Source organism: Paralichthys olivaceus, chromosome 14, assembly GCF_024713975.1.
Source record: "Paralichthys olivaceus isolate ysfri-2021 chromosome 14, ASM2471397v2, whole genome shotgun sequence".
Taxonomy (NCBI): Eukaryota; Metazoa; Chordata; class Actinopteri; order Pleuronectiformes; family Paralichthyidae; genus Paralichthys; species Paralichthys olivaceus.
Window position 1 is genome coordinate 2,807,370 of NC_091106.1, and position 27,866 is coordinate 2,835,235.

The 27,866-nt window shown below is 39.1% G+C and overlaps 2 protein-coding genes across 3 annotated transcripts in view; both read left to right on the forward strand.

The window, feature by feature from the left end:
* The window catches only part of atp6v1ba (ATPase, H+ transporting, lysosomal, V1 subunit B, member a), a 30,807-nt gene extending 18,450 nt beyond the window's left edge, over positions 1-12,357 (forward strand). The window contains exons 7-14 of the mRNA XM_020095751.2: positions 1,210-1,311; positions 3,388-3,485; positions 3,685-3,808; positions 7,511-7,661; positions 8,217-8,299; positions 8,804-8,908; positions 9,317-9,446; positions 11,065-12,357. Coding sequence (XP_019951310.1) covers positions 1,210-1,311; positions 3,388-3,485; positions 3,685-3,808; positions 7,511-7,661; positions 8,217-8,299; positions 8,804-8,908; positions 9,317-9,446; positions 11,065-11,207 — 936 coding nt within the window. The 3' untranslated portion in view covers positions 11,208-12,357. The remainder of the gene's footprint in view (positions 1-1,209; positions 1,312-3,387; positions 3,486-3,684; positions 3,809-7,510; positions 7,662-8,216; positions 8,300-8,803; positions 8,909-9,316; positions 9,447-11,064) is intronic.
* Positions 12,358-12,741: 384 nt separating this feature from the next.
* Positions 12,742-27,866, forward strand: part of shtn1 (shootin 1) — a 28,498-nt gene continuing 13,373 nt past the window's right edge. For both annotated transcript variants that reach the window (XM_020088331.2, XM_020088320.2), the window contains exons 1-5: positions 12,742-12,889; positions 14,823-14,875; positions 15,742-15,802; positions 21,346-21,440; positions 27,220-27,394. In XM_020088331.2, the coding sequence (XP_019943890.2) occupies positions 12,835-12,889; positions 14,823-14,875; positions 15,742-15,802; positions 21,346-21,440; positions 27,220-27,394 (439 nt within the window). In that variant the 5' untranslated portion in view covers positions 12,742-12,834. The remainder of the gene's footprint in view (positions 12,890-14,822; positions 14,876-15,741; positions 15,803-21,345; positions 21,441-27,219; positions 27,395-27,866) is intronic.

The following is a 27,866-nucleotide window of genomic DNA, read 5'->3' on the forward strand; positions in this document are numbered from 1 at the left end:
TAATTGAATAATCAGTGTAAGTAAAGTACAATAAAATCAGAAATGGCGTCACAGGAGAGATTCTGTGTTGACTATTCACAACTGTCTCAACACGCAATGTCAACAGCTGAGTTCCATTCGCACTTTTATGAAGTGTGATCAAAACTGTCCTACCACAGAATCTAGATAATGATGAGTGGCTAGTCGTGCAGTGGAGATGCTGTGAAAACGTGGCTCGTTGTTTCATTAAGGACATGTCACAGAGGTCATTCATGCAATGGCTTCCTCTATGGGCCAGGTGTCTGAACACTGGGTGCATGGAGAGGTCAGGCCTGATCAAGGCAGTGGCTGTGGCATTATGTGACGAGCGTGAAATTCCTCTTTCATTCAACAATTCATTATAGAAGACATTTCACTCGGCTTAATTAATTAAAATGAATTGACTTCAAAATATCTCTCTTAGACCTACGTACTTCTATGAAAAAATGATGACTAAAATGACTAAAAAGAAACAATGAATCGATCCACTAAATTATTGTCTAAGAATAAGCTAACCTCCACTGGTTCACATTGAAGATGTAACACATAATTTATTTATTTTTTAAATTAAGCTCAAAAATGTCATATTGACATGTCAAGCTTTGTATTAAAAGACCCGTTGTATTCAAAGCCTGATGTGTTTTATTCCTCTGTGCCATAGAGCCCCATTGTTGTTTAAAAAAAAAAAAAAAAAAAAACATAAATGTCTCTTCACTTTTGACAGTTGACATAACAAACATGACTAGTGTTAACTAGTAATGGCTGAAATAAAACTTAAGAACTTGAACTAGTTTCCTAGATATGCAGAGATTTCACATATTATCACCTTACTTTTGTTAACATAAATTAGGCTAAAACTAAAAGCCAAAGAAACTAAAACAGTGTTTCTGTCTTTACAGATTCACATCTCAGTTGAATCTTTGAGTTATATAAGTTATGTATAATCATGACACTTACAAAAGTAAAAGCCGAATCAAATTATATTTAACGAAAGGATTCAATTGAATTCACATTTGATAGAATGCTGTCAAAACCCAGCCCTGCTCGACATACACCCTCAGACTGATACATAATCTTTGCCTTCGCACATTAGTCAACTAAGTGACATTAGCTTCTATTTAGAAAGGCTGTGTGTTGAGATTGAGACGTCTTGACTGTCTAAAATCCTTCTGTGTGTTTTCTTTTTCCCAGATCGCTGCCCAGATCTGTCGCCAGGCCGGCCTGGTGCAGAAGTCCAAGGATGTAATGGACTACAGTGCTGAGAACTTTGCCATTGTCTTTGCAGCCATGGGGGTGAGCAGGCAGTGTTCAGCAGACACTTGTTCAAACATTGATTTTCCCCCATCTGTAACTCTAATCCCCCTCTTAACCCTGATGTGACACCTTGTCTCCTCTCTCCCACCCTGCTTTCTGTCTTTTATTCATCAGGTGATTTAACCTTTAAGTCCCTCTTGTTATTTCTGCACCTCTGAGCATATCCCTCGTCCATGTAGACAGGCCACTAATTCAACAGGTCCTTTTAACACTGTCAACCCTGCAGTATCAAGTTCTCTCCTCCTCAGCTGCTCCTCCAGTCTGCTCTAACACCCCTTTTGTGACAGTGCTGACCTCTAACACACACACACACTCACACGGTTCACTTGCTAAATACTAACCCTTCCCTCTTCTTTTGTGTTGTGTTTAAGTCCAGCAGGAGAGTTGAGTATTTATCCAACTCTTCACATGGATATGAATCTTTAAAAAAACATAGTGCACACTGTAACAGCAATGTATCTGTTTAATGGTAAAATAAAACATTCAAGACACTGTTTACTCATTAGACAGATGAGCACTGCAGGCCTTCTGTTGAATGTTAACTAATTTCAGATTTTGTGTTAGTCTTTGCCCTAAAAGAGAAAAGTAAATGTATTATTCAGAATTCCTTTTTAAAGCAACAATACCAAATATCTCAGTGTTCCTCGTTAAGTGAACATGTTTCAGTTTTACATGTTGGTCTCTAAGCATCTGATTAATTTTGACATATAATAGCAGTTTTATATGGACAGACTAAGGCTAACTGCATAGATGATTGAAAATTCTATGTATCAACAAGGCAGTGGTATTCCTAACAATGACATTTATGAAAATAAATTCATAGAAAGTGATGGAGGACGCAAGTGTCCCTTTTATTCATAATGGTCTTCCAACATACAACTGTCATCAGCAGTGACAGCAGTCCCTCTCTGCACCATGCTGTTTCCATAATGGTCCTGTCATGCTTGTATAAGACCATAACCAGCATTTATGCAAAGCCCCTCACATTGGACAAAAAAGCCCACCAACACCCACTAACATCTGGCTTTTGTCTTCAGTGTGAAAGGTTACCATCAGCTTTCACTCCCGGGTCACAGGTATTTATCGGCTCCAGCACCGATCAGCAGTGACTGAAACGTGACTCCCAGGCGAACGCAAATTTTCGCCCATTTTCAGAGCGATGCTATGACGTGGGCAACAAAAGCATTTGGCATATGACAACATTGTGCAGTTGGTGTTTGACAAGACTAAAGCAGTAGATTTATGTTGTAAAAGTAACCGGCCTTGCATTGTCTCTGGCCTCCATGCTGCTTTCCCCTGTTCCTAATACAAAACTCTAAGAACAGAAAGGAAGGCTCCACTGGCAATGGGAAAGGAGTCAAATGCCTTTTCTCTGTAGGAGTACTGGCATTTATGATACAAAAACTGTTGTTTCTGTTACAACATGTTGGAAAATCTGCTCAATCAAAGTGCAGAACTGTGTAGTAGCACTTCCTGTTTGCAGTATACCCATGGATGTGCAGACAGCTACCCCTTGTGTACTTTGATACTGAAGAAAACTTAAAACCCTACAGATTCTGATGTCAGTCCTTCAGTCTTAAGAAATGTCTTTTTTGTGACATTTCTTCGAGATGGATAGTTGATAATTTTAGAGTGTCACACTGAATCTAAATATATGAATATCAAGTCTATGCTCACATTTGGTTGAGATAGTAGTCCCATGAATTTGGATAGTTTTAATGTGTATTGTGGCAGTTGGGTTAACGGACTTCAACTGTTTCCATGAGCTGTTTGACAGCCTGTGCTCCAACAGCTGATATCGTTTATAAGCTGGCCAAATCAACTATAAAAACCCCCTTTGTATTTTGAACACCAACATGCACATGTCCTTTCACCTCACACTGTGTCGTTGCCTCTTCCTCTGCGTTTCTCCCGGCCTCACAGTTTAAAAGCTTCCGTTGATACTTAGTTTGTCAGTAATGTGACATATCTGATGTCTGAATAGGCCTTTTGTTGTTTCAAGATCTTTCACCCAAGAGCACTCAGTATCAAATACCTGTATCTATTGTTTCGCAGGTCAACATGGAAACTGCCCGCTTCTTCAAGTCTGACTTTGAGGAGAATGGCTCCATGGACAACGTCTGCCTTTTCTTGAACCTGGCCAACGATCCCACGTAAGATTCACCTAGAATATGTGAAAGCTGTAATCGTACCAGCTATTTTTAAGTCATAGATAATCACGGACAATCTATTAGCAATGGACATCAAAGATGATGATGTTGTCAGAAAGTACTGTATTCTAGTTTAATTCAGACCTTGATTTCTAAGTGTACATATCGATAACTTGCAGTTATTGTTTCTGTGACCAATCAGAATCGAGCGTATCATCACCCCACGCTTGGCGCTGACCACAGCAGAGTACCTGGCCTATCAGTGTGAGAAGCACGTCCTGGTCATCCTGACTGACATGAGCTCTTACGCTGAGGCTCTGAGAGAGGTACGGCTACTTGTCCAATCTGACACATTTGTTTAAGCTCTTTGATAGAAAGGAATGATTTCAGTTCTTGATGTAGAGTGGTTAATACCGCCCCTGCCAAACTTCAAAAAGGTACCAATTTGAAAGTATAACATCATTTATTCCCTATCCATTTGAATCATTTACAAGAACACTTTGACACACTACATCAAGGTCTGAGCTCTTAGATCTTTTTACTTCAACACTTGTTAGTTAAGCTACTTGTAAGGATGTTCTTGAATACCCTCTGCCTTCTCTATCTAATCTCTAATCCTCAAACCCAAAGTACTTATTGAGGATCTTAATCTTTAAACATGACTGTTATTATCAAAAGCTAATTGCTTATCTTGTTTTCACATTGATTTCAAGAGTTGTTTTTGCAGAATTCTGTTTTGTGTGTGTGTGTGTGTGTGTGTGTGTGTGTGTGTGTGTGTGTGTGTGTGTGTGTGTGTGTGTGTGTGTGTGTGTGTGTGTGTGTGTGTGTGTGTGTGTGTGTGTGTGTGTGTGTGTGTGTGTGTGTGTGTGTTATAGGCATTACCACAGAGGTTGTTTCAACTGTGAGATATAATAAAAACTTGGTTGTGGTTTGATCCCCCAAGTCCCACACTAAGTGTAATTATATATTTACAACAACTCATGAACATGTGACTAATCGTCACGTCTGCACAGTCTCTAGTTTCACCTAAAAAATAAAGGCTCAGTCATTTCTTTTAACAGTTGGTCACCAATATTTTTTTTATCAAACATGAGCAAGCAGAATTTTTTATTATACATTCGTATTTGTTGCTTTACTTTACTTTTTACTAATAAACTTGAACCATGGGAAAAAATAAACAGGAAAATGAGCATGTCTCATGTCTACTGAATATAGTTTCTTTCAGGTGGTGGGTGGTAGTGATGGTTGCTTGCCAAGAGCTTCAGCCATTGTGTTATTTAAAAGACAAGTGGTTATAAAATGTCCTTAGACCTGACTAACTTCAGGGTAGACTGGATGCTACAGTGAGTCACTTTCGCCATGATGGGCCATGTTTGAATGCTTGCAAAAAGTTTTGGTTCTGTTTTTAGCATCGGTATTGGAAAAAAATCTAAAATAATACCCAACCCTGTTAAAAACACACGATCCAATTTTTGGAGCAGGCCTCTTAACATCAGTGAAAATCTGTTTGTCGATTTTAAACATGCTGTGGCGTAAGATGTGTGATATGAACTAAGCTTTTTTATGAAACTAGGTATGTGTGCATACTGTCAATGTTATGTTATTATACTGTAGATTTAAGCACATGTATTCAGTAATATTATCACTACAGTATGGTCATGCAGAATCCTCTGAGAAGACTCAGTCTGTTGCTTTAGCTGCTGCTTGTGAGGCAAGGTGTCAACATAACACACCAGTGTAAATTCTCTGCAGCATTAGCACAAAGGTGATGGACTCACTAAAGTCATTGCTGAAAGGGACGGTAATGTGTCCTTCATTTGTGTAGGAAATACCTTTATTTTATTATTGTCCGCTTGGCTTTAAAAGGAAATGGTTCCCCCTCTCTCCCCTCCTCTTTCCTCATGTGAGGACTAAGGCCCCCTCTTTTTGTGTTTCTGTACCGGCAGCACAATGTGGGTTTTTTAAATGGCGCATGTGCGTTTCCCTTCTTGCATTCGCTGTCCCTAACCTTGGCACATGCACACTGCACCAATAGTCAGCTAAGACTCAGACAGCCTGATGGGTTTTTCAGCGCTTACAAAGAGCCAGGAGGACATTAACATTTAACTTCTGTTCCCATTCATATGTGTGAAGGTTTCATTTTGCATTGAATCTACAGTTCAGAAGTGTTTAGCCTGCCCATCAACCTTTGAATCCAAAGATGAATAAGAAGCATTTTCTTTCCTGCTTGCTCTAAATTCACTTGACTTTGGGAACAAGGACTTACTTTTGGTCATTTTTGCAGAGGGTCTGAAAATAGAATGGCAACATTTCAAACCAGCTGTTTGCCTCTTCTGAAAGATACTGAAGGAGCTAGCATCACTTGACTCTCCAACAGTAAATGGATTGAAAATACTTTTTCTTTTTTTTGTTTATGATGAAGAGTATAGCACAAAAAGCTACAGTAAGATCAAGTCCTACCTAATAAAAATATTTAAGTATTCAGTCTGATAGAAAACACCTTTACCTTTACCCCAGGGGTCTGTTGGGAAACAGACAACATCCTTTGTTGTATCGCTTGTTCCCTGACATAATTTTTCTGCTGTATGCCTGTCACAATTTTCATACCAGTATTTCACATATGCAGTTCCTAATAACTGTGGAATATTTACCACTTGTTGTTATAAATATTTTTTATTAAATGGTGCTTAAATGATTTTAAACTGTTAGAGAAAGAACTCCCAGCCTTTCCGAATGAATCAACTGTTGAATCAACTGTTATCTGTTAAATGTGAACTCTGTTAAATGTGAACTGTGTGAGCTGTTAGAAAAACAACAAAACTTCAACCAAGATCTTGAATATTTAGTCAAGGTCTTTTGACGTGATTCAGGGCTTAAAAACGGTTATTGTTTACATGTTGGAGAAGCAGACATGACTATAGAGGGCCAAATGAAATGTAATAAGTTAAAACTGCTATTATGAATAATAATCCTTATCATTATATAAATTGGGCTGTCTGTTATCGCTCTGACAAATTTCGATCACCAAAACCATTGGTGTCATTCCCCTCAGTAATGAGTAGTTTGTATGTACCTCATGGTTTTGTTTCTTTTTCATCAGCAGCAACTGTTTTCTATGGGCCAGTGGTGGTAGTTGACTACGGTGAAGTTGGAAAGATATTCACAGATTCTGAGGATGTTTTTTTTATTAGTTATTGATCTAAAATTATTGCACTAAAGCTGCTGCCTGTGACTGTGACACTTTAACTTCCCACGGCAAATAACAGACTAACTGTACATAGTGCACAATCCCTCCCCTGTTACTTATAGTATTTTTTATTTTCTATGTTTAATTTTTGTTGCATATTTATACTTGCACAAACACGCCACAGCGAATTCCTTATATGTGTACACCTACTGGGCAATAAAACTCAATTCTGATTCTGATCCGTAAAGTCCGTGAATATATTTCCAGCTTTACCGCAGTCAATAACTCCTGTACTTTTATATCCACACAGAAACATAGCAAGCTGCAATACACTGTGGACTGACGGTTATTACGTGCATATGCAATATTTTCTGGTGTGCACCAGAAACACATTTTTTATTTTTTGTCCATGTCACCTTGAGGGCTTTGTCGTTTTCAGTGAAAAAGTTGTGATGTACATCACCTGTCCAGCATCAAACAGACATACAGTTAGCTAAAACTAGCTGCTGAACGTACTGGCACATGTAGCAGCTACAGAGCCAGATCATTTTTAGGCTTCAACATCTTCATTTATACGAAATAAATCAAAGCTTATTTTGCTCTGTGCTGGATTTGTCGTCAGACAATACTTCTAATATAATATGTCTGTTACAGTACTTGTATAAGGTGATAATTGAATTTTCTACTCTCTACTGCTCCCAAATGGCCAAACAACTAATCAATATAGCTTCAAGGTTTTCTCATACTTGATGAAAATAAGAGAAGTGTGAAGCAATAAAATGGATTTGCATGTCCACAACCTTTTATACTCTTTTACGCCACTCATGCCGCCCACCTTTAGGTCTCTGCTGCCCGTGAGGAAGTGCCTGGTCGCAGAGGCTTTCCCGGCTACATGTACACTGATCTGGCCACCATCTACGAGCGTGCCGGCCGCGTGGAGGGCAGAAACGGCTCCATCACTCAGATCCCCATTCTCACCATGCCCAACGATGGTGAGAGCTGCAGCAACAGAACAAAGCTTTCTGTGCTTTACATCGAATCTTCACAACCTTCAGTCTTGTACTGGACTTTGATATGAATTAATGTGTATCATTCACGGCAGTGTTAATAGCCTTCCTCAACTTATGTATCCATTGTGTATCTACGAGGCTATAAAGATTATATGTCTATATTCTATCATCTTTTTGGCAAGTAATTGTTTCAATTACAGAAGAAGGCATCTGAGGTGGACAAGGGAGATTTTCTTGATGCCTTAAATTACCATAGCAACAAGTATGAAGAGGGTACTCTTATGTAGTTGACAGAAGTGATCGCTGAGGAGGTAGTGTCAGTTTTACTAAACACTACTGTTCCCAAGGGCTCTCAGGCTTTTGATTCAGAGTTAAATCTGTAAAACGAAAAGCCAACAGATGTGTCAGAATAATATCTCAGTTGTAGATGTTCTTCACTGAGTGTGAACTCAACTCCTACATGTGTTTCTTATTTTATAATAATTCTACTTGTGTTTTTAATCGTAAGAGATAAAAGTTTGTTTTTGTGTCCAACAGACATCACCCATCCCATTCCTGATCTGACGGGATACATCACAGAGGGTCAGGTCTATGTTGACAGACAGCTGCACAACAGACAGGTATTCAACATTCTCTCTTAAAAGAAAATGCGTCACCATTACGTTGACGCGTCACCCCTACAATTAGGTAAGAACAGTTTTCTGAGTTAGATGGTTAATTTGAAAAGGCCACATGCTGGACTAGTCATTTTGTGTGAATTTGAACATAAATACTGTACATGGAGTATACGTATTATTCCTAACCACACATTAACAAATAATCCCACACAATGCTTGACATTTCACATTGGAGTCAACCTCCAAACGACAGAATATAAGAAGCAAACTACTGGACATGTTAATGGTGTTAAGCTTTTGTGCAAGTATTTTGACGGATGAAAAAGAAGGAAAAGAAATCATCATTCAAATAAATGTAATATTAAGTTAAAACTACAACTATGGATAATAAATATGATTGTTTGTTAATTTAAAGACAAAAACTCCCTGGTTCCCTTTTTACTTACCTTTATAGTTAACAGTTTTAAATATTGTATTAGTGAGACAACCTTCATACTTGTCTTTCAGATCTACCCACCCATCAACGTGTTGCCCTCACTGTCTCGTCTCATGAAGTCAGCCATCGGGGAGGGGATGACCAGGAAGGACCATGCTGACGTCTCTAACCAGCTGGTAAGAAGGTTTACCTATCGTAAATTGTAAATGATGCTTCATGTAACAGGAACATACAGTTCTTCTCTCTAAATGACTGAGTTAACAGTGCATGCTCTCAACTACTACTTTGCACTTTACATGGCTCAGACTGGAGAAAAGAGAGATCCTTACATTGAGCAATGAATCTGCTCAAATATTCAAAATAAGACAGTCCAACTAAAAATAACACAAAAAAAGTCTGTCTCCACCCCTTTTATTAAATTCAGACACTTGGTGCTGAACTACATCGTGAATTTCACACACTGACCACACACAGTCCAGTCATATATATATATATATATATATATATATATACACACACAGTATATATCGGTGGGTTTTGACCTGGTATTGTTTAGTATTAATGATGTCTCCTCTTGTCTCCAGTACGCCTGCTATGCCATTGGTAAGGACGTGCAGGCCATGAAGGCTGTGGTGGGTGAGGAGGCCCTCACCTCTGATGATCTGCTCTACCTGGAGTTCCTACAGAAGTTTGAGAAGAACTTCATCGCTCAAGGTGAGACGATGCTTAAGAAACAGCTTTGCAAATACAGACGTAGTATGTTTTCAACGTTCATAATAGTGTAGGTGGAAGCAGTACCTGGCAACCACAGATATTGTTTAATCTCCCTCCTCACAAGGGCCGCCATGATTCACTCCAATCAATCAATCGACAGATTATTGATCACCAGCTATTATGATATTATTACCAATTGTTTATTGATGTCATTTATCAAGAAAAAGTGTTTTCTTGCTTCTCAATTGTGAGTTTGCTGCTTTTTCTCTATTATTCTATTGTAAACTGAAACTCTTTGGGTTTTGCACAAAGCCTGCAGTTGAATGGAGACATAACCTTGGGCTTTGGGAACTTGTAATGAAATTTTTTTACAACTTTTAAAACATTTGATAGACTAAATGATCAATCCAAAAAAAGGCAATAGACTAATTAATTATGAAAATAATAGGTAGTTGCAGGTTTTGTAATTTGACACCTACATGCAATACTTCTTGATGTGCGCTCACTTATTTTGACATCACAGTTCACCTGCTTCGTGCAGGCAGATGTGAGCTTGTGCTCTCTGTCATCTCTCTTGCTCATGCAGCTCAAGCTGGGGCTTCACCACAGAAAGTAATATTTATTAGGTCTGCTCTTTTATTTAGGCGGGTTGGTAGCAGGAGTGTGTGTGTGTGTTGTCTACATCTATTAAAACATTACCATCTTGATAATGTGCAGGTGACCAGGTTTTTTGGGGGGGTTAAAAGCACCACTGCTAATTTTAACCACATGAATGCTTCGATGAACGAAAGTTAATTTGCTATTCAAAATAAGGTTGGAACTTGATTTGAAAAATGACGACTGCTTTGGTCTTAAACTAGCAAAGATACTTGCACCAAGTGTAAGATGGGCCCATAGACAGACAACAGATTTGTTCGTTCACTGCTTTCACGTAGTTGTCAAGTCGCGAAGCTGTCATTTAAATACTCAGAACAGAGTTGAGCTTGGAGAAAATCAGATTTTCTTTGTGCTGCCCAGCAAAGCTGAAAATGTGTATGCCGTCACTATATTTATATTTTAACTAACAACAGTTAACAGTGTATTTCCAGGTTTTTGTTTGTTTCTGGAAAATATTGTTTGGTGTAGGTTACTGCTTTCTGGCCGAGGGAGGTTTGATCAGAGCTCAGAGAAACAGAAAGCAGCGCTATCTGAAAGGGGAAATCTATGTTCAGGATCATGTTAACGTTCAGGTGGGGGTTTATGAGCGGTATTAGAAATTGGCTGCTCTGGGTTATGTTGTGGAAAAGCTGCATCATCACATGGCAGCACATGCAGGTAGGTTAATAAAAACTCTAAAATATCAGTTACATTATCCACCAAATATTAATATTAGTCAGTGCTGGATGTTAAGTGGGGTGTTTTTAATTAGATTGGATGAATGTTGAACTAGCCTTTCTACCTGATCTGTACATTTTATGGATTCAAGTGATCAAAAAGTAATTGACTGCAGCTTGAATACCTGATATTTCTTTCCTTGACAGTTGGCTTTGAATAGCGGTTTCTGCCTAAAACTTTATGCGTGGCAGCATTATTTAATTGTATGTTTGGATACTAACCTTCACCGTTATGTCTCCTTCAGGCCCATACGACAACAGGACAGTGTACGAGACCCTGGACATTGGCTGGCAGTTGCTGCGAATCTTCCCCAAGGAGATGCTGAAGAGGATTCCTCAGAGCACCCTGGCTGAGTTTTACCCGAGGGAGTCTGCCGTTCGCCACTGAAGCGCACAAAGGATTGCTCTGGCTGTACCTCCACTCACCCCTTCTACCCACCATCCTCCTTTTCCTTTACTCCTCTCTGCACTTCCAGGGGCTCCGAGGCCGACATTGTCTTTGCAGATCCCAATCGTCATCTTCTATTTCTCCATAGTTCTTATTACCTCCAATTCTTCTTGTCTCCCTCCTATGAATAACCCCAGCATCACCCCCCTCTTCTCCCCCGCCCTGAATGAGACCAGGGCAATAATCTTCCCCTTCTATAGATGTACTGTAGTGTATCTTTGTCCAGAAGTTGTGTATGAAAAGTGTCTGTAGTTGTACTATCTACCTGTGATTGCGAAAACGTGAGCATTTCTATAAAATTATAGATCAGTATTTATTCATCGGGGTGTGTTACTGCTGGATCTCCCTCTTTTTGTCAATAAATACTATGAAATATCCATCCCCAGCTAAAAACAAGAGTCTTCTAATGGAAAAAAGAAGTGTCTACATATGGAGGTCGACAAAATTACAAACACCCTGAAATACAGCAGTAGCCCTGCAGTTAGTACCATTAAGGTGACGCTCATAAGTTTGGTTTTCTTATTGAGAATGTCAGAGGGTGATAATTCCACTTGATTGTCATCTTCTAAACAAAGCGGCACACTTTAAATGATTATTTTCAGAACAATACAAACTCGCCGCTTCATCAATGTCACCATATTGGTATTAACCTGAGGGCAACCTTACAATCTGCTGTTTCTCATATTTTGTCCACCCTCCTGTATATTGTTTAATAAAGACAAATCCTGTATTTTTTTTTTCTTTTATGTCGAAATTCAGGTTTACCATTTCTGAAATCTTCTGTTACCATCCACAACATCCTGAGTGAACGTACAAACCAGCAGAGTCCAGATGTTCCCTGTGTGTTGCTCCTCTGGTACTTCTTGACCCCTCTCTCCCCTCTGCAGGGCACTCTCACTTCCTCTATATCTTCTCTTGAGAGGATGCAGTGGATGATAACATTATTTGTGTTTTATTGTTTTGATTTGTGTCATGGGAGAGTCAAAAGAAGTATGTTAAACATTCCTGTGTTTGCAGAAACTAATTCTTTGTTGTGTATACTGGTTTTGTGAGTTTGTGTGTCCATGAATAAATTAAATTATACGAGAAACCTTGTCTGGTTTTAAATGGGAAGATCTGACACTTCGTGGGCTCGGTGTCGGCCTCCTCGCATGACGATGGCTTCGCTCATCATTTATATAAAGTGTTAAACAAATGTCGATGAGCTTTGTGACTGAAAGTGTTTGTATCCCCTTTCTATTCTGAAACACTGCTTACTCTCAGACATCTCTTTTTGAGTGTCAGTGGAGAATCTACTACAGCAACCAATACATTTAATCACGTTTCATTTATTACCTATTCACATATATACATGTTACTGTATATATTATTAATAATGTCATGTAACTTCCCCCCACGTTATTACTATTGTAATGAATGAATAGTATAATTAATAAATGAAGCGGGGGGGGACTATTAAAATGGCGCCGGTGTTCCCCCGGCTGGCGGGACGTGTTACTGTGCTGAACACGACAGGTGTGTCTCACCTGTCACTTCCTGTTCAGCTGAGCTCACTCGGTTCGTCATCATGGCTGCAGAGGAGCTGGACAAGATCCGCGTGATCAACCAGCTGTCAAACCAGGGTGAGTCACACGCTCCTGTCCACTCCACACACACGCTGCCCTCATGTCCGAACACACACGAGCACGAACCGGTCAGAAATCACTGAGTCTCACACACCGACTCTTCAGGAGTTTCCTTTCAGACCAACTCGTGTTTATGTTCGTTAATTATTAACACTGCTGACTTCACTCATTTCAATCTTTACTTCTTCAGGAGTTCAACTTTTAATATTTATAATACTGATATATAATAGAATACCAAAATATTTCCCTTTAAATGATATGGAGTAGGAGTTTGAGTAAATGTATTTCATTCCACATCATATTTCGGACCTATGACCACTAATACAGCTTGAGGCAGTATGACAAGAACTGCTGGATATCACACCTCCTGCTCCACTGCCTGGTAGTTTTTATGATCTGAATAATAGAAGTGAACTGCACAGAATCGGTCCAGTAAGACTGTATGACAATGATCTGTGAGGTCCTGTTGGTGAAGACAGGGTGAGCAATAACTGAAGACAAAGCTTTTACCATCAGGGAGACGGCTCAGGTGCCATCTATCCAAACCAACCACGCAGATCATTGGGAGGGTGCTGCACCTTATAACATGTAAAGCACTTTTTACAACAGGTTATTATGCTTACTGTGGTTATCTATCTCTCTCTCTATCTATCTATCTCTCCGTTTATCCATCTAATTATATCTGTCTGTCTCTCTGTCTGTCTGTCCATCCATCCACTATCTATCTATCTATCTATCTATCCGTCTAACTATCCATCTATCCATCTGTCTATCTGTCTATCCGTCTAACTGTCTATCTATCCATCTAACTATCTATCCGTCTATCTATCCGTCTACCTATCCATCTATCTATCCGTCTACCTATCCATCTGTCCATCTATATATTTATCCATCTATCCATCTATACATTTATCCATCTATCCATCTGTCTATACATCTATCCGTCTATCCATCTAACTATCTATCTATCCATCTGTCCATCTATCTATCTGTATTCATCTATCTATCCATCTGTCCATTTATCTAACTGTATCTATCTATCTATCTATCTATCTATCTATCTATCTATCTATCTATCCATCTATCTATCTATCTGTATTCATCTATCTATCTATCTATCTATCTATCTATCTATCTATCTATCTAAATAACACTGGACCAACAAATTGTCTCATCTGCTTGTGGTGGAGCTGGTACGTTGTGTACACTGTTTGTCATTAGTTCAAGTAAAGAACAAGGATACTCAGTGTCTCCCTACAGTTATTTTTACTCTTCACTCTCTTCTTCCTCTCCTAGAACCATACTGTAAAGTCCAAGATGTCAGACTGTTCCTTTATAAAAACCTCACTTCACTGCAGAAGAAGAATATCTTTAGTCACTTCCTTAATTCATGACAGCGCAATGAGTAAACAGGCTAAATGTGGCCACTGGTCAACATGTTGTTCCGTGGGGAAAACTTGTACACAGTAGCATGTGTAGTAGCATGTGTGTGAGGTGTATTGCTCATGCCTGTAAGGTACAGTCCCAGTTTCTAAACTCATTTGTATTTTTTTTTTTTCATAATAAATACATTAAATATATTGTAAAAAGTACTATTACCATTTATCTCTACTTAACATGTCTTATCTTGGCAGTGACCAGCCACATTATGTGTTAGTACAAATATATTATGGAGGGTAGTCCCTCTTACTTCCTCTTACTATTGCAGTAACAGCACAGGGCAGATACTCAGGTCCACCTGAGTTGTTGCTATATTCAAATCCCCATGCCAGTCACTGGACACGAGTCGCAGTAGTCACTGGATGAGAAGTTCTCACGTGCTGGACAAGTTTCCACACGTTGACTGTACAACAGGAACATATGAGTACTGCTCTCTTCACTGACATTTGCCTAAAGAAGATGGCTCACTGGCATCCTTTGCTCCCCATAGCCCGACAGGAGTATGAAAGCCTGCAGAAGAAGCATGACACAGCAACCACGGAGGTGAGTGTTCATACTGCACAGGTTTACAGTCATAGTCATTGTATGTTCGACAGTATGCAGAGTTGGTCCAGTTCTGAGCGTCTCCCACACCATGGATGTCCTGTAGGTGAGTTACAGTACGATCGCTTACAGTAAATACAACAGCAGCAGGGGAGACAGGGAGAGCCGCGTCCTTATACTGAGAGAAAAATTCATTAAAGCTGGATGAAGAGACATTTTTACCGAATGATGATTAATGGTGATTAAAGATAAGAGCAGAGAAACAGTAGCACTGTATGTGTAAATAGAGCGAGATGACATGGAGAGGTGGCTGTTGAAGGGCATTATTAAAAGCTCTGCTCACGGCACAAACAAAGGGTTTGAGAGAAATGTTTTTACTGTTCTACAGGCAAATAAAGCTGCACTGCACCAAATGTGGGTCAGATATTCTCCCCTACACACTCTCATTTTTTAAAAATGCATTTGAAATTGTACAGAGGGCTATAGGATTCTGGGTATTAGGGTCTAAGCACCGACTGGTGCCAGGACCCTGTTTTAATGTGAAGGAATTTTTTATGTTTGTCCTGGAAGAATCTTGTTACATGTGTCAGTCGTGGACGTGGCTAAATGGTTTGACCATGTAACTCGAACACATCCCCCTGTGGCAAATCGATATCACGCTTATTTCGAACTTTTACCTGGATTACGATTCATGAACAATTTCTTTATGCCAGCCTCAAGTTCCCTCATCTTCCCCTCAGCGCTCTATAGAATGTGTTTTTCAATGCATCGTAAGATACGTGTCACGCTGTAGAGGCAGACAGGTTGAAGGATGATTCAAACTGCAGTGATCCTGTGTTAAAGCTCCTGTGTCTGTCTTTCTAAAGTGCAAGAGGCTGGAGGAGGAGAGAGACATGGCCATCAAAGAGCTCAATGAGATCCAGCAAGGTAAGTTCATCTGTCATGGCCCAGAGCATTTCCACAGAGTGAGATGAAAGCGATAAGGAGTGGTGTCTGAGGTAGAGTCTGTGGGACAAACCTGGGTGAGGCCAGGGTTAGAGACACTCATGTACAGTGTGTAAGTTGATTTAAAAATACTTATGGTTCCCAGTTCCCACAATGCATCTACTCGACCCACAGAACTGTATATTTTTTTTCTTCAAACTTGACTGGCACAGAGAGAGTTTAGGTCAGAGGTGGTAAAGAGGTGGAATCCGATTCCCCACATGTAGGAGCATGGCATTCAATAATCTACCTGTAGATATCGGTGCATGATAACTAATGCTCCATGTCATCATCGTCTGCTTCACCTGGTTTATCTGACGTCTCTGTTGTTGGCTGGTTTGACAGTGGTTAGAATCTCTATGTAAGATTCCCCACGATAAATATTTGTATAGTTTAATAGTTGGTGTTAAATGAACACCTGTAGAATATACGCAGCTCTTTCTCTGAGCTTGCTGTCGGTCATACCTGTTGCTTCTGTCCCAGCTGGCTCTGCCAGAGCAGCATGGTGGCTGCTGTCCTCCTCCCTGTCTTCATTAGCTGCAGCAACCCCTCCCTGACACTCTCTTGCTGCCACAGCAGCACTAGTTGAACCCTGTTAGAAATTAAACATTTGATCGATAATTAATCATACTAGTCACTCTATTCAGCTTTCCCATGTGTGTTTTCTTATAATTCTCATCCTCTGTTTCACCAATTGTGCCTCCTCAGGACAAAACCTTATGAGTTTTTGAGATCGATAGAGAAAGGGGGGTCAAACATGTATGGAGACATATAATTGAATAATATTTTACAAATTTCAATTTGTGAAAAAGAAATATATCAATATATGTGAAACACTGATGAAATACATATAAAACATTGGTATACTGCTGCTTTCATTTAAATTGACCCGTGGAGCATTTTTATGTAAATAAATATTTCTGATCAAATGTGATGAGAAAACCTAAACATCTGATATAAATACATCTGATGAGGGGACTTAAGCAGTACTTTTTAATTTTTCGTTCAAATATTTATTAGATGTTGTGTGTTTGATGTCAACATATCCACTGGCACTAAGTCATTATGGGAAATACATTCCGTCCTTAAAAATACATATCAGATTGAAATATGTTCAATGATAGAATAATAAATGCACTGTCAATAGAACATGTGTTCTAAAGAAATGCTTTATTCTTTCATCATGAATCTGTTTCCTAACACTGCAGATATATCTCTGATGTTTTCGCCCACCGTTCAATTCTCCAAAATGATTTTCTTTACAACTTGAATGCTTTGCTATGACCACTTTAGTTGAGACAGAATTTGACATAGGGCACCACATGTCAAAAGATGGAGCAAATAGTTTGTCTTTGTAATGGTGACAGTTGTGTGGATTTTCATCTGAATAAATCTGGCCCGTACTCATGTATTCATGTGATTCTCCAGCCAAAACACATATTGTGTTTGACTTCCTTGTTAATAGAAGCTGCCTCACTGTGCCAAGCAGCTGCATATTAGGACCTATTACGTGATTTCATAGCTCTTAGAAAATTGCTCCTATTCACAACGAAACGGCTGGGGGTGGGGCGACAGGGCTGGTTGCGGGGGGGGGTACAAGCGGGAGGACAGGAGAAAAAGCTCCCAACACACAATCATGCCTTTTCAATTGCCGATGGCAAGGTTGATGACAACATGACCATTGTGTTATAATGATAACACCACAAAGGCATCTGCCCCCCTCATCAAGGCTTCACAGCGGCTGCAGATACAATTTAATTCACTGCTCCGTTGGCGGCGCTGATACCATTATGCAGCACGTCGGCACAGGGGTAATCACTGTCTTTCCTGAGAGGAGGATGAAAAAAGACAGACACAAAAAAGAGGGGAGAAAAAAAATGTAGTGATGATGATGGGGAGGTCGAAACTTACAATTAAGACTGCCAGTTCTGACGAGTCAGAGGGCCCCGTCGACTCGCGCTCATACACTTTCAACACTTCCACCGCTGTTTATTTACCATGGCTACCAGTAATTATAATTAACATGTCATTTAGTTCAAGGCGTCCTTTCATAGGTTGAGTGTGGTCACAGCATTATGGAGACAGGCAAAGAGGAAGGGAGACAGGGCTGGGGATGAAAACTGGCAGCTAAGTGCTATTCAGTGACTGATGTGCAAGGCGCTGGAGGAACGTGGATATTGCCCAACGCCGGTGTTCATCAACTTCTTAATTAGGTGTCAGCGAATGGCCCACAGCAATGGCACTAATGCTGAATATCTCCCTCGCTCAACCACAATGCTTCATTAGTTAAGTGGCAGGACATTGTTTGTGGGCATCCTTTTTCTATTGAGGTGTGATTGCATCTTAAACAACATCATGGAATTGTAATCAGATTTTTTTTCTGCTTCCGAGCTTTAGTTCAAACCTGCACCAATCAATAGATTTGAACTTGTATATCATTTAATGTCTCGTGTGTGCATAGAGGTGACTGGAAAAATATATAGCACTTAATGTCCAGCAGCAGCAGCAACAGTGTGTGTGATTCTGAAATATTTGCTAAAGCCATTGTAAATACTCTTGGAAGCTGAAAGTGGACATCCACTGTTTGTTTCCTGCACAGATCCAGATCATACATTTTGAGCTGCTATGAAAGATGTGGCCATACAATGAATATCTCCTCACACACTTCGTGGTCATGCAGTCGCAGTATTTTTAAAAGTGGATAACATTAAGTCGTATCTTATGCTAGTCAAAGCTTGAAATATAAGCTTCATAGATGGCCTGTAATTTGAATTTAAAGTTCACTTATATTCAGTTGTTGAGCATTTTTGACCGTAAAACATCTGGAGTCCTCCCACTTGTCATGGAACTGTCAAATGTCTGATTATTGTGAGCTATGGCATTCATCGGTCGAAAGCTCTATGACCTCATGTGGGGTTTTTTTTCTCCAAAATACGTGAGATGTTGTGTGCTCAGATTGTTCTCATGCTGTCCAAAAATGTGGTAATGCACCTTTAACGTAGATATGTATCAGGGACGTTGAAATAATCCTGCATGGACTTTACTGATCTTTAAAGAGGAGGATATAAGATCGTTATGGTATATTCATTAAACATTGTATATTTTTATAAGAAAAACATCCAGTAGTAGATATAAATATGATCTTTTCTTCATCTAATTCCCTTCAGTGTTTCATAAGATAAAAATTCACCATTGTTCTCATATATAATTTTCGATGTAGTTTAGCTAAGAAATAAGGCATAAAGGCAAATGTTTTCCTTCACCCTGGGTTCAGTGCAGCATCACATGTAATATTCTGAACAAAAAATCCCACACACACCCTAAACTATTATTCATAGTCTTATGCTCTAAAGTTGTTTCCTATTCAGTCTATACTCAATACACATCGGCCTTGGCTGAGGAAAATAAAAAAGGTAGGGAAAATTATCTGAATAAAAGATGCATCGGTAACATTGTTTAGTTCACTTCCTTTTGAATCCAAATCATAATGGTGCACACAGGTCACTCACCGTTGAGGCTACTCAGATGGCAGACACAATGCCAAGCAGAAATATACTTCAGTGTCAAGTGTTGTGGCACTCTTATCTCAATTAACTGTGCAATGAAGTGAGAAGTCACAGGTATGCACCCACTCATTTAGAACATTCCAATCATGTTATTTGTTTCCTTCATGGCATTTTGATCAGGTTCAATAGCCATGAGTCAACTTAGTAAGTTTGTATTGAAAGAATTAAGTAGAGTTTTATTTGCTATATTTCAATAACATTGTCACATCAGCAAAGGCTACGAAGAGTATGAATATTAAGATGAACGTGCCAAACAATTATGTCCATGTTTCATCATGGACCATTGATTTATTTCCATTCATTAATGTGTGGTTTTATTAGTTGGGCAGAGGTTGGGCAAATGTATCTGTGGCCCACGCAGGACTGTAGTAAACACAACCAATCATTTCAATCAGGCTGAATGAAATGATTGGGCGGCGGAGCTGTCTGCCACTAACCAATCTACCTGCCGGCTGTGCTGTCACTGTGCATGACCGGAGTCTTTAGCCAGACAGACTCACACCGCAGAGGCAGAGATGAGAAGTGAGTGAGTCCCAGAAGAAAGACGGCTTCTGGCAGTTACCTTTCAGTGCAGGGTCATGTGTTTTGGGGCGTGGCTTCGATAAGAGGGCTGATAGGAGTGGGTGTGGTTACATTTTACTGTTGACTTATTTTTCTTTAATAACATTGTGTCAATGTTGGAACTTATTAGTCCGCACTTTGAGGCACTGTAAAGACCCCTCTTAGCAAGTATAACAAGTTTAGTACAGTACTTTGGTAGAATCTTGAGGTATTTGTACATCACAGTATTTTCATTGTCGGCCATTTCATACTTTTTTCCACTATATTTCAAACAGTTCTTATGAGATGATAAATGTAGTAATACATATCTTAATTACAATAAATCAAAAATATGTGATTGAAAAACAAATATAATAACATCATTTATTAATAACACATAATATTATATAACACATACTCATTTCGCTGATAATACTTAGTATCATTTTAGCTAAATGTAGAATTCTGTTTCCTCTGGGTGGCTGGTGTGGAGTTCTGAGTAGATTGTAAATCACATTTGTGTTTGGGAACTGCAGCCTGTCTTATATCAAATAACTATTTCTGCAGTGAGGTGCTACTTTTATTTCAGAGCAGGATCCGAACTCTGCCTCTATTACTGGTTCAACAGAGCTCCAGTTCATGTTGTGACATGGGTCAATGAACTCTTGAGCAAGGACAACATTGTTAAACCACCACACTCATGTGTTACAGTGTAATGCTGCTTAGATTATGTCTTTGTTTTAACATAATAGCAAAGTCACACTTATAAGAAATGATCATACTGAAAGGATATGTACATATTGACTGGTAATTTCTTTTATTTGTACATTCTATAGAATATCCACTCTAAAGGGAAATTTACTTTTGTATTTATGTGGTTAAATTCAGGCAACTCAAAGCTCTTGGTTAGGGTTTGGCAGTGATCCTGGTTTTGATCAAATAATGAGTCAACAGTGCAATGCGTCAGCAAGACTTCTGTGCAAAATGTAGCACCAATCTGAAAAAAAAGTTGCCACTCAACATAATCCGAGCAGCATATTCCTTTTAGATTCATTGGTCAAAAACAAAATAACACATACATGTAATTTCAAGGAAACAAAGGCTAAATACTTTCTGTTCTGTTCTCAGTGCACAGTAAATGTACAAGTATTTGCAGTAGTTAATCACTTAGTGTGTTCTGTGACAGTTCGTGCTGCTTGTTCTAATTAGTTGGTTTTAGCAGAAATCCCATGGTCTGAATTTTGACGCTGGCTGTTTTTGCTTCAGTGGACATGAGTGATCAGTGAGGTCAATCATCTGGAGCACAATGTACACCAGCCTCAAGTTTGACAATGAAGTCAGTGTGTGCTTTTCTGTGTCTTTACTCGTCTTTGTTCCTAGTGTCTCAGATGGTCATCGAAGAGGTCAGCGTCATTCAGGAGAACCTGGAGATCGAGAGGACGTGTCGAGAAAGTGCTGAAGCCCTGGCCTCTAAGGTGCAGTTCTTCTTTTTCCTCTATTCAATTTAATTGTATTTTTATAGTGCCAAATTATAACGTACATTATCGCAGGACTGTTAAAAGAAACTCAACAGTTTTTCGCGATGAGACAATGAACTTGCTGTCTCTCTCTTACATGACTAACGTGGACCATAAGTCCAACAACATGATCACAATCAAGGAAATCCCGTCACCAAGATAAAGCAAGCTAGAACTACTGTAATCTGAATCTGCTGATGTTGAATAAGTTTGGCTCAATCAATACTGCAGCATCAAATCAGTCTGAAGATGTCTCTCTGGTCTGTGTATTCCAGAAACCATCACACACTGACACATTCAATTTGGGTGTTGCAATCAGAAGCACTCTGTGGTCCTCCAGTTCTGCTGCTGTCCCCATATCTTAGTGTGTAAAATTGTATTGGACTCTTTTGATTCAGAGCACACTTTTTTGCTAAAATGTGAGTTGTGATTGAGAGCGGGGAAGCTTGGCACGTAGTGATTTTGCAGCCCACTGGTGTTGAGCTTATCACTGTAATCATTTCTCATTCAATTTCTGGACAAAAGCCCCCTCAGTCCACCTGGCTGGAGCAGATTTTGGGCAGTGGGAGGCTGAGGGAGAATTATGGTGAAGGTTGACTTTAATGCCTTTTTTGTTTCTTGCGTCCTTGAGCCTCCAGTGGTCCTCTTTCCTTTGGATTGTTTTTCATCCTCATCTTATACGAGTGACAAGTAAGATTTGGACTGGTCCAAATACTATACAGCGTCTGGGAACTGGACTGGGTTGTTGAGGAATACTTTTGGCTCAAAGATGATTTCACTGGCGGCTAAGGATTTGGGGATTTCTTCACTATTAAGAAGCTCCTGCTACTCATAGATTTTCCCGGTCTGCTGAGCATTGCTGCAATTCACTTAACATTTTGTTTACAAGTTTTAAAAGCCTTAAACTGACACACAACATATGACTGCAGTTATATAACATTAGTCAAATGTTCATATGTTACATCTAGGCCAGTTTCTGTTATAATACTCTTGATATGTTGAAGAAATGTAGCCTTAAGTTTTTTATATTATTTACACACACACACACAGAAAGAGAGAGAGAGAGAGGAAAGGAGAGATATTTATTTAAAAGTCCTTCATTTTTAATAACCACCACAAACAATAACAAAACCAAATGATTGCTAAGAAAGGGGTTGGACTTCAAACACTCTCAAAATACAATTTTATTTCTCTCCGCCTTCTGAAAACCAATGCATCATATTTCTCAACAGAATTGACTGAGTCTGAAACGTCCTTCTCGCCCCTGCATATCTGTCAAAGTAAAGGAAAGGAAATGTAAGGTCGACATTGTTTAGAGGAGGTCGGGAAGGACTGCAATACTGTGATGGGACAGTAGTTTTACGATTATCATACTGGCATTGTTGCATTTCCTTCCTATTTCTGATGACATAAGGTGAAAAAAAGGAAGATGAAGGTGTGACAGGAGAAAATGATTGAACAGAGACTGAGAGTCAGTCTCTCTTTCCTAAATGTAATAAAATACTAACGAGCAACGCTGAGCAGAGAGATGCTGTTAAGATAATTCTGTCAAAATGATTTGCATAATTACAAGTAATTACATGAACTTTCTTCGGAACAATCTTAAAATGTAAAGCTCTTTGAACCCCTCATATTCATATAATCTGCTAATAACTCATAGCTCCATAAATTGACTGAACCACCCATCAATAAAAATGTGTTTGTAACCCATATTCACAAATCACATTTTGCTTCATGGGCTGAACAAACTTTACAAAGTGCGACATCCTCTGCCCTTAACCCTCGACGACTGTGAGGAATAACTCCCTTTTTATGTCACGTGTAACAGAGCACATCAGCAAAATAACAATATTTAAACATTTAAAAGAAAGTACAGTGTTTTATATAAATAGAGAGGTGTATCAATGTTTAAAGCATGTATACCAAAAATAAATGTTACCAATAAAATATATATATATCCATCTTTGGCCAAAAACATTACAATAAATAATCCATAAACCAGCCGGTCACCAAGAGCAGCACCAAGATCACTCTGCTGATTAACACTAATAACTAGAATGGTAGAACTAGAAAAGGCCCAACAGTCGCCTTATGAAACCACATTTACATTCACTTGATCCAGAATTTTATTAGGATCTGCATTAAATTGTACACACTGATACATATCAGTCTCCCTAACATGCATCAACTTTTATTTCTCTGAGAAATCAAGGCAAATGTTGATGAACACTCCATGTTCGAGAAAGTGAAAACAAAAGGATCTGCCCCCTGATCTGGAGCCAACATATACTGACCCTTACCTCCAACAAGTTTCCTTGTAATTTGTCAAGGATTTTCCTTCTAAACTTACAAACACACAAACAAAAGGGGTGAAAACACAACACAGAGTACAGCATTTTGTGATTTATTATTAATATTTAACTGTGGCTTTAAAGCTAGCGGACTGGTCCCTGCCTTCCATAGTAACAGTAAGAAAGGCAGGTGGTTTTCAGTTCAGTGTCATGTTTGTTTAAAGGTCTATTAATCTGTTTTGTCAGGAGATTTGGAGACAAAATACTTTTCCAGTCCAGGTTTCAGTCCACCATCACACTCATCTTGATTTCCTATTCACTCTGTTTTTATCCCGTCTCGTTGTTTTGCAGGTTTAACATCGTGATGTTGTTGGGACATGAGGTTTTTTTTGCATAAAAGTGTAACTGTGAAACTTTGAACCATATTCAACCAAATTTCAAAAAATACATATTTGAAATGACTCACGATGCAGATGTCTGTCAGAGAAGATTTCATTGGCCTGATATAAAGATTCTCTTTTCAGACAACAGGAGACCAAATGTACTGTAGATTGTTGTCATAGTATCTACTTTGTCATCAGATGTGCTGGTTTGAACAAAGGTGGATAATTAGCAGATGATGACAGATATGGGGAATGGTCATCGTCTTGAGAGACAATTTTGTGCCCGATTTCATCTTCTACCGACCAAGTGCAGGAACTTGGCTTCGGAAAAGACATAATGTAGCAGGCCATGTACTTCCACTGAATATAGTTTGAGAGACAACATACAGACTAAAGCTCGCTGTGTGGCGGGCGATCTCTCTATCAAGCTATCTGTTCCTTCGGTGTTTTGCTCTCTGCGTCTTTCTTCTCCCTCCTCGATATAAAACATCGACCATAACCAGACCCCGACTGAGAATGCATTCATTAACCAGTAAGCACCGTTAGTAGAATACGGTTCATACACATTACCCTTTTAAACAGAGTTGGTCTTTCTACTAGCATTCCAGCAATATTATATATAAAGTCACATTTCCTACACATCCCTTTATCACTTATTTACATTTAAATTAAAGTCAAAACACACAAGGAGTTGTCGCAGGAGAACTGACAAACTGAACTATTCATTTCCTCATAGATGATGATAATTTAGCCTCTCCAATATTCCCTGTCTGAATGAGGCTGAAGTTCAGAGCAATTCCTTAAGTCCTCAATATTTTGAATTAAAAAGCGAGCAGAGGGCGTTAGCAATTTACAACCAGTCACATCGGAATGTGTTTCCGATGCTTAATCTTTCTTATTTTTGATGTGTGATCAAAAGCAAGATGAAGGGGACGTGACTCTGTGACTCCGCAGAGTGCTCTCCCGATGCTATGCCAGCCTTGATTCATCTGAGTATATAATTTCATATGTACTTTTCTTGCCACCAATTGTAGATTATTATCGAAATAATGTGATTCCATGTTATGTATTGTTGATTGCGTTTCAGAAAAGAAAAGATGCAGCCTGAAGGGCATTATCAAAAGATGGAATTGCTGCAATCCGCTCCCACCAGGATGCCATTAATAAATGTTTCTTTTATGACTCGCCTTTTCTATTTCTCCTCTTTTTTTCTCCCCTCCAGGCACTTTTCTTCCTTCAGACGACACCAAGAAACATGCATAATTGGCATCAATCTCCTTCACATAGGCATCATTCATGTTTTGCGTTAGTGATGGTCTCCTTAATTGAAACATATGGCTGTCCTGCTGATTGAACCTTCAGAAATGGAATGGCCATTGTGGCAGATTAGAATGCATAATGCTTAGAATAGAAACTGATCAATTTGCAAAGAATTTCGAGGAAAAATGCCGAATAAGAATATGTGTTAGAAGTTATAATCACACGGAAAAACACGATGCACAGAGATGCAAGAGGCAAACACATGCCACATCAAAAAACTATGATTACATCTAAAAGGAGAGATATTCACTGTTTTTTTTTCTGCCTCCTTCATCTGCTTGTGCTCCTCTAATGATGTCTTTTTTCACACCTTATCATTGCTTTTGCATGCGTCCTGCCATTATGACTGATTGCAGGGCCAAAAGAAACGAGGAAATCAGAACAAACATCTCATCTGCCCCCGTCTGTCTCTCTGCGCCCTCATCACTGTTTTCCAGCGGCGATGCAGATTTGAGAAATGAAGGCAGTGCACGAGGCAGGCTCTGTCACTTTTTGTCGGGTTCATGTCATCTTTAAAGCAACATGTGCAGAACGGCCCGTAAGTTGTGCGTTCAGAGGTTGTGTCTGTGGCTGCACCTTGTGATCGCTCTATTTACAGTTGTCTGAAGTGTTATTGTCGCGGCCGTGCTGTCGGCAATTATCCGTTAAATTATTCTCCAGTCAGAGAAATAAAAAGCCCTCTCCTTTGAAAAGTTTTGCTGTTACTGCAATTTAATCACGTCCAACAGATTTTATAGTACGTTGTTATTACCCAACTTTAAAGTGAGTTAACTTTTATGCCTGTACATTTTCAACCATGTTATTTCTGGTCAAAATACAGTGAATTAAACATTCTATAGTTGATAATATACAGTGAATATTATCTCTATGATTATCATACACTATTATGGCAAAATTGTTTACTTCAATGTGAATTGATTAATGTTTTGGGTTTAGGTCGCTGCTTTAACTGCAGTAAAAAGAAAATGGGAACTGGACTGTATTTATGAGATTAGATTAGATTAGATTAGATGATCACTTTATTGATCCCAGTTGGGAAATTGTTGTGTCACAGCAGCAGTTCAACATTCACAGAGAGTAAGACACAAAAGACAAGGTGCAAAGTTGCATTTGACATGACTAAATATAAAAATAACTATATGTGGTAAAATGGGTATGAATATAATATGAGCGAAATATATAAATAATTGACGGTTATTGCAGAAGTAATTACTATTCAGAAGAGGTGGGATTTGTACATTATGTTTTGCTTTTCTTGTGAAAACTCACAGGATATAAATGAATGATTCCAAAATGTAGGGTCTGGAGGTCGGAGGAATTTGATTCACAGACAGTGTACCTGCAGAGAAATGTGATTGTGACTCCCTGTGGCTTGTTTGTGTTGGAATAATGCACTTAGACTAGACTGAGACTAGACAGTGGCAGTGCTTCGTGTAGCTTTTCAATACTTTGTATGATGTTTTTTACATAATCAACCAATTAGATCAGTGACCAGAAATTGGCGCCGATGATCTTCAGCAACGAGATTAAATCTGCTGTGTGTTTATGAGATTAAATCTTTTGCTTTGCAGGAAACATGGATAGCAAATAAAAGTACCTGTTAAAACAGTGATTTCATTGTGAGAAATATAAAATGTCACCTGCAGCACCTTTAAGTAATTTTACAGTGCCATCAGTCTCTTTTATTCACTGACGCCCGGCTGTGTGTCTTTCCATGATTCTCTCCGCGCGTCCTCGCTGCAGCTGAACCGCCAGAACCGCTCTCTGAAGAGGAAGAGCATGATGCTGCTGTCCCACATCAGCCCAAGCACCATCGCACAGATCAGCCTTGAGGACGAAGAGGAGGAGGAAGATGGTGAAGATTTAAATGCCGTCAGCATGGTCTGCCTCTCCGCTCAGTGCCAGAGCACCATCTCAGGTACAGGATGTCTGCAGTGGTTATGTGTGTTTCATGTTTACCACAAACCTATCATACATTCTAGTTACAGTTTCAGCCATATAGCAGAACCTAATTGTGGTGTGGGCTATTATCAACCTTAAAGGTGCATTTTTTATCACATCTTGTCATTCAACAGAGAGGCGGCAATGACTTAAGAGGCACTTCAGATCATATACATGTCAAAGTGAATTTACTGTGTGATGTTAGAATGTAGCTGTTCAAGAATATGTAACACAGCAGTATCTGCATCTGTTGATTGTATATATATACATATATAGCAGTATATATATATATATATATGTGTATATATATATATGTGTGTATATATATATATATATACCAAAATTAAAGTGATGCATTGCATATGCATGCGATAAGTAAGGAGTAACTCCATATGTTGAGTGTTTTCTTCTCATCCAGCTGTCAGTGGAAAATGTAATGGTCAGTTCCT